Source organism: Lissotriton vulgaris, chromosome 12 (assembly GCF_964263255.1).
Source record: "Lissotriton vulgaris chromosome 12, aLisVul1.2, whole genome shotgun sequence".
Lineage (NCBI taxonomy): Eukaryota > Metazoa > Chordata > Amphibia > Caudata > Salamandridae > Lissotriton > Lissotriton vulgaris.
Genome location: NC_141700.1, coordinates 727,125,746 through 727,138,124, shown reverse-complemented (window position 1 = coordinate 727,138,124; position 12,379 = coordinate 727,125,746). Strand labels below are relative to the sequence as shown.

The 12,379-nt window shown below is 46.2% G+C and overlaps 1 protein-coding gene across 1 annotated transcript in view; it reads right to left on the bottom strand.

Annotated features, from left to right (window-relative positions):
• The window catches only part of STAG3 (STAG3 cohesin complex component), a 1,294,449-nt gene that overhangs the window by 1,080,337 nt on the left and 201,733 nt on the right, over positions 1-12,379 (bottom strand). Inside the window, exon 5 of the mRNA XM_086945989.1 lies at positions 11,801-11,944. Coding sequence (XP_086802115.1) covers positions 11,801-11,944 — 144 coding nt within the window. The remainder of the gene's footprint in view (positions 1-11,800; positions 11,945-12,379) is intronic.

Genomic DNA, 12,379 nt, shown 5'->3' with positions numbered 1-12,379 from the left:
GAGGAATACCGATATTGCAGGTAACCCTCCTTTGTATGAGGGAAGACCTCTGCCCCCTGCTCCCCGAAAAGGGACCTTTCGGTATTGAAGCATCCCTAAAGACCTCGCTGTGTCATTCTTGAGGTCTTGGAGCGCATCATCTATGTGCTTACCAAAAAGTGCCGCTTCATCAAATAGAACGTTCAAAATTTTGTTCAAAATAGTACCCCTCCCCCTCCCCTCCGGCCTCCACTAATTTCACAGCGCGGGGATGCCTCAGGGTCACCAGGCGCTCTATAAATCGCTAAATAATAATAATAATAATAACCTCAGGTCTCAACGAGGTTCCGCGAAGCCATCCCTAGCAAGGAAGGACCGCTGCTCCAGCCAGGAATGGAACCCAGTTGTCGCAATATCCATTGCGCAATCAAATCACCTCAGAGGAGGCCCCTTCTCCTTCCTGGAGGATCTTTTTCGCTTCCGCCTTTCTGTCTTCAGGCAGTTGTCAAGGTAGGGAGAGAGGTCACACCACAAATGGCGGTCGAAGAGCCCCAAAAAAGCTAAAGCATTAGCCGCTTTGACAAGCAGGCATGACATAGATGAAAATCTTTTGCCGGCATTGTCCAAGCGTCTGCCTTCTTTATCCGGAGGCGTTGCTAGAAGAGCTGCTGGATTTTTTTTACTTCCTCTGTGCTGCCTGCGATGTCACCGAGTATGGTTTTGGTTGATTCACAAGGCAAGCCGGACTATCCTCTGGAGCTTTATATTTCTTCTCCAAACGAGAAAGCACCATGACCACCGTGGCCAGGGTCTTCGTGACTTTCAGACCCTCTTCCCATACATGATTGACAATGGGAATTGTTCTCACAGACTTCCTAAAGGGCTACTTACAGTCGTATAAGAAGCACTCAGACTGCACCGAAGGCATAAGCAGATCAAACCTTTTGGCTGCCCTTTCTAGCAGATTGTGGAAACCCCCTATGTCACCAGGTGGAGAATCCACTGGTACTGGTGACTGGGAAGCTGGAGTAGGAATTATATAATCATCCCATTCCATATGTGGGTCTGGGAGATCTGTGTCTCCTTGGTCGTCATCAGAGGTATCATCCTGGTGAAGGAAAGCAGCCAGTGGTGTATCCACTATCAATTGTAGTGGCGGTGGTGGGTGCAGAGGGGTGGAAAGCCCTGTAGGTGGGCCAGGTGAACACCTGTTCGTGAGCTGAAGATGGTGTCAGAAATCTCCTTTTATAGTCGAGCTTGAATTGTAAGTCTGAAATCAAGTAATATGGCATGCAGACCATCTCCTCCTGATAATCTCTATGATAATACTGGAGAGGATTATATTCCTGTTCTTCACCATTTCCGTCCTCAGAATCCAGATCTTGGCACTTAATGTGCAATTCTGAAGGGCTCTGAGCATACCCAAAAGGACTTTCTTCCTCCTCTAGGAGGTGAGTCGGTAGCAAAGGTGTCACTTTGCTAAGGGAAGTGAGCTCCGGAGTTTTGTGACGTTTCCTGATAATTTTCCCAGAAATGTTCTCTTGTCGACGGTGTCGTCGTCGACGACGACGATGCAGATATTGCCATCGACAGTACTGTCTTCATTACTGACGTCGTCGCTGTAGTCTGCGTTATCATTCTCGTTATCAAAGTCGACATCTTTGCCGTCACTGGTGACCCAGTTGCCTCGGTCATCGCCGATGAACGCTGCACTGTGGTCGATGAATGCAAGGAAACTCTCAGCGACTATCATGATCCGGGGGGGGGGGCAGACTGTGGGGACTGTACCTTCTCACTCCGCGATGACGATGACAGTTTCTTCGACGGCGGAGTCGTTGACAGCTAAGTCGACGGTGGGACGCTCTTAGCTTGTTTTCCCTCAGAAGGAACAAAGGGCTTTTTGAATGCTTTCCATCTCTCAGGAGGAGAAGATGGAGGTACAAAGCTCGATTTCCTCACTGTAGTCTTTCCTGTAGTCAGTCCTTCACTCTCCTTTACACCTTGGTGAGGAGATTTACTTGGACTCAGCCTGTCTGACCCATGAGAGGTCTTTTTAGAGGCTTTCCCAGGATGGTCGTCTGAAGAAGAGGGGTCAGATCTTCTCCTTTTTCTTGATCTCTTTGAAGACGAAGGTGATGAGGCCTCATCACTATCGTCACTGGAGACTGGCTCTCCTGGACTTTAGCGTTTGGAGTCAGGTCAGGAGACGTCTCGCAAGGTTTTCTTGGAAAAAGTACAGCATACCTTGCAATCTTTGGCTTTGTGATCTGGATACAGGAATTAGATGCAGTCCTTGTGAGGATCATCCACGTAATGTGTCTTTTTAGAGAAGGTGGCACAAGCTCTAAAAAGGCGTATCTTTATCAGTCATGTTGTACTTGAAGCTGAAGAAGCTGTTGAAGAAAAAACAGTTTAAAAACTCTTGAGTAATGTAAAAAGGAAAAGACTGAGCAGAGCTCAGTGGAGACTCCCCAGCACAACTTGCAGTAGAAAATCTGAAGGTCTGAGGTTCTCCCAGGAGGGTTCTAGAGGAGGAGGCTAATCTGATTGTAAAACAGTCCAAATTAAAATCATCAACCAAACAGAGGTGGCTATGTTACAAACCTAGAAAGGTCCTAGGCTGGTTTCTAGTTTGTAATGGCTTTGTATTGCTATTTTTTTATGGGAAACATCCTAAACAACGAAGTATTAATAACGACTCACCTTAACAACGAAGTCCAAACAACGATTAACCCCTTCTGTGCTGATGACGAGCCTCGGCTCGTCATGCAGCACTGTGCTCGTGTGCTGGTGACGAGCCTAGGCTCGTCATGAGCCGTGGAACGCTCACACGCGGGGCTAATTTCCCCGCTGTGCTGAGCGTTCCATTGCGCGGGCGTGGTCATGACGAGCCCAGGCTCGTCACCAGCACACGAGCACCGTGCTGCATGACGAGCCTAGGCTCGTCATGAGCACAGCGGCGCCGTGCGCGGCCCCCCTCCCCCCGCGCTGTGGGGAAATTAGCCCCGCAGCGAAGGGGTTAATCATGATCAAAGAAGTTCAGAACAACGAAGTCCTGAACCACAACTTTTATGGGACTGCAATGCAAAACTGTGCGTGGCATCTCTCCGCCCCCAATCTCTGCGTTGCATGTCACTTCCCCCCCACTGCTGCTAAGGCTCAGCCCACCCCGGACTGCTCATGTCACTCTTCTCCGCCCCAACCCCTTTATTACAATTAGAAGCGGAAGTGAGGCAAACTGGCTGGCGGGCAACGATATATGAAAAGTAATGACATTTTGAACTCTGCCCCCTGGCACAATGTGCGACATATTTCTTCTCTCCGCCTCACTCATGGAATTGGACGTGTTGCCTCCTGTCTCGCAGACTCCGAGCAGCGCAGGGATGATGCCAGCCCACATCCTGTATTGGAGCACAACCCCCACCCCCAAATTGACACTTGAATAGAGATATCTGGATGACGGGGTCTGAAGAACTTGGTGAAGCAGCCAGCCATCATCCTGTCAGCATGGTAATCGATATCATTAAATAGAAATTGTTGATGTTTCGTATTTAAATACATTTTACTATTTTAGTTATAATATAATTTATAAAAATATAGAATAATTTGGAGTTCGTCAGGTTTAAAAAAACATGAATATATATTAAAAAATACGTAGAATAAATTAAGAAATAGGTACTGAGCAATTTAAAAATATTTAAAGGAAGTATTGTTATTACAATACTGCCATCTATTAGCCAGTCAGGAGGGGATTCTTTTCGTGGTTTAGGAAGTAGTCGTAAAAAAAAGTAGTGGTTTAGCATAGCTCATTCTAAAGCTTTCGTGGTACTGGAAGTCGTGGTTTAGGGAGTAGTTGTTTAGACATACATTCATTTTTTATATATACCGGGGACTCCCATTTCGACGATGGGGAATGGTTCAAGCATGTGAATATATGAAAGTTCAAATACTGTAGTAAACAGGTAGCAGTGATGAGTGATGGATGGGTATGTGAAACTAGGCATCCTCCAGATTGAGCAAAGTCATTAAGCCGTTTTGTCGCAGCAGACAGAGGACATCCTGCAGAGTGACCATGTGGAAAGGATCTGAGAGGATGTACTTGAGGGTTCTTAAGCTGAGCACGGGCCTTAGAGATCCGTCCTTTTTAGGGATGAGAACATATAGGGAATACACCCAAAGATGTAGCAATGGTACTGGTTCTATTGTTCCTCTTAGGAGAAGTGCCTGAAACTCCTCTTGAAGAAGGTGCTGGTGTACTGCTGAGGGTGGTGGTTGTTGTGTGGGATAATTGGTGGAGATTCAATAAGCTCCAAGAAGTAACCAGGTTTTATAATGGAGGACCCACTGCTCTGAGGTGATCTCTTCCCAGCGCAGGAGAAACATCTGTAGTTTAACCCCAACAAGTGTAGTGTGAATTGGGATTGGAGGTGGGAGGTGTTAGGGGAGTTGCAAGGAAATCAATGCTTGAAGGAGGCAACCCTTTGGCAGAGCATCTTTTTGGCCTCTCTCTGGGAGAGTTTTCTTGTAACCTCCTCTTGAATACCCCCTGTGCTGACTGCTGGTATTGCGGCTGCTGCTTCTGGTCAGAGGCAGAAAGTCTGGGGATGTGGTTTTACTGCCCACCCACCCCCAAAACTGTGTCCTGCAAAAGGTCCCCAGGGAGTTGATGTCTGAAAGACACCCATAACCGTGGCTTTATCAGTGTCTTTTTTTCAGCTTTTCAAGCATCTGGTCTACCTGCATCCCTAAGAGGTGTTTACTGTTGAACAATAGGTTCAGAAGATGCTGCTGTGCTTCTGGCTTATAATCAGATATTAAGCCAGGCATGACAAGGATGCTACCATCAACACCACTGGATCCAGTATCGCAGCAGATGGTGGCATTTGAGAAGGTTTTGCCTTCAGAAACCAGCTCTTGCCCATTATGTCTATACTGCTGGAGGAGATGTTGGAGCAGTTCCTCCATCTCATCCCAATACACCCTGCTGTGTCAGGAAAGTAGTAAAAGGGAAAGAGAGAACACGAGAGAAAGAAACAGAGGGAAGAACTTAAAAGATAGAGGCCAGAGAAAACTAACAAGGCTCATGAAGACACTGCCAATTTGATTCAAGGCCTTTTGAAATCTAATTCACTCTCAGTCAAAGCAGCAAACTTTAAAAATAAGAGCTGACGAGTTTTGTGTCCAAGTAGTGATGCTGCACGCAGGGACAGTTCTGTAGACAGTAAATGCAGGATATTGGAATTCTTTCGAAGAAAAGTAAAAAAAGAAAAAAGAAAAACAAGACTGAGGGGACACAAAAAGTAACAACAAGCTGGACTTGTGGCTAGAGCAGATGGATGAAACTGACTTTCAGACAGCCACATTACAGCAGAAATCGCTCATGCTGGTTTGTTGTGGACAAATAAATTAGCAGTTATGCACAAAATACAGAATATAGACCAACTAGAGAAAGTTGTATACAATACTTGGTTTAAATATATGTGCTATTAATGCAGGAAACTTTCAATGAAGTATACAAACTATCTGTAACGAAATATGTAGAGGCGTTCTTTAATTATGGCAGTTTTAAAAGCATAAGTCACAAAAGCTAAGAGCTTACAGCAAAACTAAGCACTAAAAGGCAAAATAAAAATATAAAATAAAAAAATGTAAAACTGCTGGGTGCAAACATACCCTTAATATCTGCTGACAATTATTCAAAAATTCCTCATAAAAACCGGAAAATAGAGCCCCAGTTACTTTAATCACACTGAAAAACAGATACCCACCTATTTTTACATGTTATTATAACACTGAAAAGCACTAAAAGACTCACTGACACTCAAATACAAACTGAAAATGGGAAAGTCCAAAAATGTTCCTAGACTGTGCCCAACAGACGCCTCCTGGGCCAGTGAGAGCACAAATCAAATGACCTCAGATAGGCAAGCCTTCAAGGAAACTACCTCGTGCTCCACGCACGGAGTAACAACTATTCCACCTTCCAGGGTACAGAGTTTTAGTGGAGGGGGAAAAAAGCAAACAATCATGCTGTCCATCTTCGGGTGTAAAAACAACAGTTGGACAGAATGCAGAATAATGTCATACATTCACCCCGGTACAGAGATCTGGGCCTAAATCAATCGTTTTTTGCTCACCATGCCATTCCAGTTTGAACCCAGCCATATGCAAATCAGTCTTGACCATGTGCCTCACGGGAACAGTTCAGCCCGAACTGCCAAGCCAGGTCTTCCCTGGACTGGAAACAAGCATCCTAGGGCCGGTTTCGGGTTTCACCCCTCTTCAGCCAGGATAGCTTGATTCCAGTGACATAGGAGCACGGGACTCACGTCTGAGCATACCCGTCCCACTCGGGGTGACAAATGCAAAAACAACAATCGATGGACAGATTGCAGAACAATGTCATACAGTCACCCCAGTACAGAGATCTGGGCCTAAATCCATCGTTTATGTGCTCACCATGCCTTTCCAGTTTGAACCCAGTCATATGCAAATCAGTTTTGACCCTGTGCCTCATGGAAACAGTTCAGCCCGAACTGCCAAGCCAGGTCCTCCCTGGACTGGAAACAAGCATCCTAGGACCGGTTTCGGGGTTTCACCCCTCTTCAGCCAGGATAGCTTGATTCCAGTGGCATGGAGAGCAAGGGACTCATGTCCACCTTCGGGGAGCACTGGACAGAGCTCAGGTGCACCTGCTCATTCACTAGGTTTGAAGGTGAAGACTCTGGAGGTGCATGACTTGCCTCCTCCAACTTCGAGAGGACTTTTGTCCTTCGAAGAAGAGCAGGAAACACTGAAAGAGGTAAAGAAGGTCTGCATACTTCACCCTTCTTTGCCAGTCGGGGGCAATGAAAATGATTCGGGTCTAGTCCCGATAAATCTTCGTCATACCACTTGTTGATGTACCATACGATGGCCAGGTTGACGTGACAGACGAAGAAGAGAAGGGAGGAAGGCCTTCAGCGCCAGCAGAACTGCCCTCCGGTCAAGCAGATTGATGTGCAGATCGTGCTCCTTTGAAGATCAGAGAACTTCGATCTCTAGCTCCTCCAGATGAACACGCCACCAGAGGGTGGCAGCATCAGTCACACGGCTGGTAGGACATAGCTTAAGACAAGTGTTCCTCCACCAAACATTAGTTCAGATCTACTACAGCGCCCCAGGAGATCACAAATGTGTCCCCTAGATCTGCACTGTGCTAGACCTTCTGGTTGCAGAGGCACCAGTAGAGAGCCTTCATAATGCAGTGCGCATATGTGACCAGGAAGATGCAGGAAGCTAGCCGACCTAGCAGAAATACCAGGACTGAAATCCAAACTCCCTCAAGAAACATTAGATATAGGATTGCAGTTTTCAGATTAGGGGATAAAGGTGCAAACCAATGCGGTGTTCACCAATGCCCCTAGGAATAAGGGGCACTGCGAGTGCTCTAGGTGAGATTGGGAACGTAGATGGAAAAGCCCATGTCAAACAGCAGGGACGCTGTTGCCTGCAGGTGATGCATCATATGTGTTGGACCACCGATTGTGTCACACCACTTGCAGGTAGCAGCATTCCTGCTGTTTAAGTATGGGAATACAGAGATCCCCAATCTCCTGAGGAAGCCCACATCAGCTGCTATCACTAGTCAAGTTGACGATCTTAGTCCAAACAGGAGCACAGCAAACTGTTAGTGAATAAACCCTACCACAAAGCACACATACCCACTGTTTAACTGCAGGATCCATATGAGTAAATAGGAGTCCTGCAAGGAGAGACACCAGGAGTCTTACACTTTCAGCGCTAGAAGAACCTGGGCCAGGAAAATCATCTTCAACTGCTCATTGCAGAAAAAAACATTCAATAGTCAAAGGACTAAGGTCTGGCTCAAGGGGCTAATCGGCGCAGGGGAGATTGGGGGAAAAACTGATGCAGGGTAGCGTACAGCAGCTTCCTACAATATGAAGGACCAGTTGGTTCAATGTTAGTGTCTTTCAGGCCCGTAGAAGGGAAGAGTACCCGTTTCCCACTAGCTGCACATGCTTTGTAAATGAAAAGATAAAATGACTTTCCGAGTGGCACAGGGGGAAAAAGCAGAAGGTTGCCGAGTTACAGCCCCTACTTTCACTTATACTTCTGTATTGCCAGAGTAGTGGCATCCGCGCCTAGACACCTACTGGTATTAGTGCGCGTTACTAATCCAAATTTCATTTCATTATTGCTGGGGAACCTCTTGCAAAATCTGAAGTCTTTCACATACTGTCAACACTTGTCAAATTGACAGTAGTCTTTCGCCAGGAGCTGAAGGCCCTAGAATCAGGCAGTAGCCCTGTTTGCCTTGGAACTAATGCAGCATCTGCTTGGACCCTAAAAAGTCTTGTTCCTTCAAGTAACATGTACGTCAAGGTTACGTGGACTTCCCCAGGGAAGCTAGCGGACTAGAGTCAAGCATGCCTTCCGAGGGCCACAGATGAACCCATAGCTTCGGTTACAGAATCTTGACAACTTGCCAGAGGCATCCTGCCTACCCCGAACAGCCGCTGTAAAGTGTTATCTAAGATGGTCAGGTAAGTTTGGTACCATCATCTGTGCCACAATCCACGGGGTGTAGGTATACCTCAGAAATGAACAAGCTGAGTTTAGTGAGCGGACTGCCAAGTGAAAATACCTTTTTTCCCTAGTGCCTCCAGCTTCTTCCACTCCCTTCACTGCTGGTCCATAGAGCCCAGTGATGAATCAATTAATCGCTGAGGAAGATGTGGGTTTCTTATGGTGTGGTCACTGAGCTCGTAAGTGTGTCATTGAACAGTAAGGGCCCAGAGGTGGTGACTGAAGACTGTAGAACTTTTGTTAAAATGTTGGACTTGAGTCTCGCAGTAAACATGTTCAAGGATAGCAGTAACCTTTCACAGCATTGATTGAAATGTAGCCACTGTCAGTTCTACCTCAGGGGAAGTGTCCAATACATTAACTTGCAGTAAAAATAGGTGATCTGCTGTGTCAGAAGATGAGGACAAGACTAAACTGTCTGCCTCACTATCATTGTCAGTATCTTGTTAAAGTGGAACAGGCATTTTAATTTGTTCAGAATCCAAGCCAAATATCTAGTGTGCTGTATGCCTGTAGAACTGGCAGGAACTCTCTTTTTCTCCCTGTAGGATTCTCTTGGTATCAGATACTCACTGTTGGTGGTTCTACCGAAGCCTTAGCAGAAGGTGCTGGAAATTGCATTGGTGGTGTCAGATAGAGGTCAACCAGCGGAGATACCAGTGCATGAAAACTTTCAGATGGCACCAGTGGCCCTTCATATGTAACAGAGGACGAATGGCACAAAATCTCTCCAGGGGCCCAACAGGAACAGATGCACACAAACACTTCCACCACAGGGTGCATAAAAAAACTGATCCGCTCGAGGTGGCAGGAACTCAGGATAGGCCTGAGGCAGCACAGGTAGCTGAGAAGCTAGTATAGCAGGTGGCTCTGTGAGAGGAGAAATATCCTCCAGTTCTGGCTTCGAGCCTAGTTCCACAGGAGCTGATAGTACAAAGAGGATTTACCCTTAGACTGCGAAGAACAATTTGACAAAGAATTTCAATGCCTCTTGTTTTTCTTTTGAAGCCTTCAACGAAGAAGATCTGGCTGGAGATCTTGACCTGATACATGAATGTAACAGACAGATGCTCACTAAGGGCGTAGGCTACAGAAAACTTGGGCTTGTGTTCTTTTATGGCCATGGGGTGCATGAGGGAGACCTTTTTGCACAACCTCCAGCTACTGCTGCCTCCTCCAGACCCCCATCGCCTTAAATGCTGCATATCATCCTTCAAGTGCCTGTGTTCAGGTCTGAGAGTTCGAGTAGCCAGTAAGACACAAAGTGTTTCCTGTAGTAAACATGCTTATTCCTTCTTCAAAGTTTTTACCTGCTTTTAGGCTGATTTTAGATTTGCTTATTTGCACATTGCGGCAGTACCCGTATGAAAGAGCGGGTCCGCCATCTCGACCCTCAGGAACCTAATAGCTATAGGCCTATTTCCAGACTCCCATTTCCGACTAAATTGTTGGAAAAAGCTCTGAATAATGAACTCATGTCATGCATCAACAACAATAATGTACTGGATCCCTCTCAATATGGATTTAGGAAGGTACACAGCCAGAAACGGCTCTGCTTACAGGTTCAGAAGAACTAAGATGGGTCACGGATAATTGAGGACAGGCCGTATTAATACTGCTTGATCTCTCAGCAGCCTTTGATACGGTCAACTATACCACCCTGATTGACTGATTGGCGGAGCTGGGAATAAGAGGTGCAGCTCTGAAGCTACTAAAAGCCTTCCTAATACACAGAACAAATCATGTCGCAATGAGTGAATTTGCCTCAAAGCAATTTCTGAATCAGAGCCAAACAGAGCCTCCAAGCTCTGCTTCTTCTGACATTGTGAATGAGGATAGGAGTCTGGTTCAATTATGGGGCGCTGTGCTTTGGTTATATCAAAGTGGGTCACAGGCCTGGTGTGGATCCACATCTGCTCTCAGGCAGAGAACAGCGTCAGGACTAGATCTGGCACAGGTGCAGACATGGAAGTCCTGAAGGTCAGTCAGCACCAGGGATGGGACTGCTGGTAGAAGTGTGTCTGGTGGCGTATATGGCTCTGAGGGGCCCACAGTTAACCAACTGCATCTTAAAATTTTGCAGCAGGACATATTTAAAGGCCTCCATTTGCTGCAGTCGCTGACTGACAGTGGAATTCAGGGTACTCTAGGACCAGCTGTGGAGGGGGCTTGGAGTTGGAGAATGCTGGAGGAGAAAGTTCCTTGGAGTGCGAACTGCGATGTTTCTCAACCGACTTAGAGTGCCAAAAGCAGGCGGGGTTTGAAACCTGCTTGGCACTTTTGAGCTTCAGAGGCATCCTACACTTAGATTTCCAAAATCACTTCAAGGAGCACAGAACTTATGCAAAGTGACTGCCCCGCATGCGGAAGCCACCACACAACTTGTATCAGGAGCAGAACCTCGATTTGGAGTGTAACCTCTTCTTGTTTTCTGCAACAAGCAACTTTGCTTCCAGTTCTCTGGATGCCTTAGTGTGCATTAGGTCGAAATTATACATGACTGAGTCTTGACTAGATGCGAACATCATAATGGTCCGTGACAGACATCTGCTTCCCAGAGGCCTTGAAAGCCTGGATTCCTATTGTTTTGGGAGGAAGACGTCCTCTTGCCTAAGCACACTGTATGAGAATCCTGAATACATCAGGAGACCAACAAAGTTGAAAGCATAGCTCAGGATCCGGGTCGAAAGGTACAGAAAGGAGCTGATGTCAGCACGCTGGGGTGACTCATAAGAGGATCTGCTCCATCACTTCCAGCCGGATGAGAGGCTGTCACGGGGTCAGCCCACACCCCCTAACAGTGCACGGGGGCTACTACTAGGAAGCCTTCGGATCCAGTCTGATGCCGGTGAATCCTGTAGACGAGACACCTGCAGTTAGAAGTATTCATGAGAAACCGGAACCACTGATCGCACAACAAAAACATTTGATGCAGACAAAAAATTACATATACAGAAAAAAAAATACTGGGCAAAATATAACAATTGGGGACAAGGCTAATAAGGGGCAGAAGATGTTGTGGTAAAGCACTGACATGGTTAGAACAAAAAATAAAAATCTATTACCACCGAATGCACAGAGAGCTGCTTAGCAATTAAATGGATTTTGTATAGTTCCATTTCTCGGTCCCATTTTGTGGCTTAATATTTTAGATGGCAAGTGGAAAAGGAAAAAACTTTAAGAAAAGTGGAGATTGAGAAGAGACTGTACAGAAGGGCCCCATTCACAGTACCTGCATTGCACTTTTTGACATCTTCACTGCCTCAAATATGTCACTGGGCTGCAAGGGGGCCCCAGCCCGAGCAGTGCTGACTACTTTGGCAGGCGCTCTCCTTTTTTCAACATTCCCATCTGCCTTCCTTGGGCGCTTACAGACCTGAGGGAAAATAAAGTTATTTTCAAAAACATTACACATCCCTTAAATCCAATATGTAATTCTTGAAAATGCTGCAAAGAGCAGACCATCACAAGATTCTGCAGACATACATTTCGATACTGAGCTCTGGGATCGGTCTCAATTAAGCTGCTACTAAGCTTTAGAAAAAGGAAAGAGATGCAACACACTTTAGATTGAATAATTAGCAAGGGAGAAACTAGTATAAAGGTGGGAGTAGCACATTACCTGGAAAGACATCGGAAACACTGACACTCATTACTAGTTTGGCAGGTAGGCTGCAGCAACACTGTGGTGAACACCTCACCTTAATAGCCTCTGGAAAGCCATTCACAACAAGAGATATCGGTCTGCTGCTTAGGTGAGGATGTTTCTGCTGAAAAGCTCACTTTGACCCAGCAGCAGCACTTGCATTGG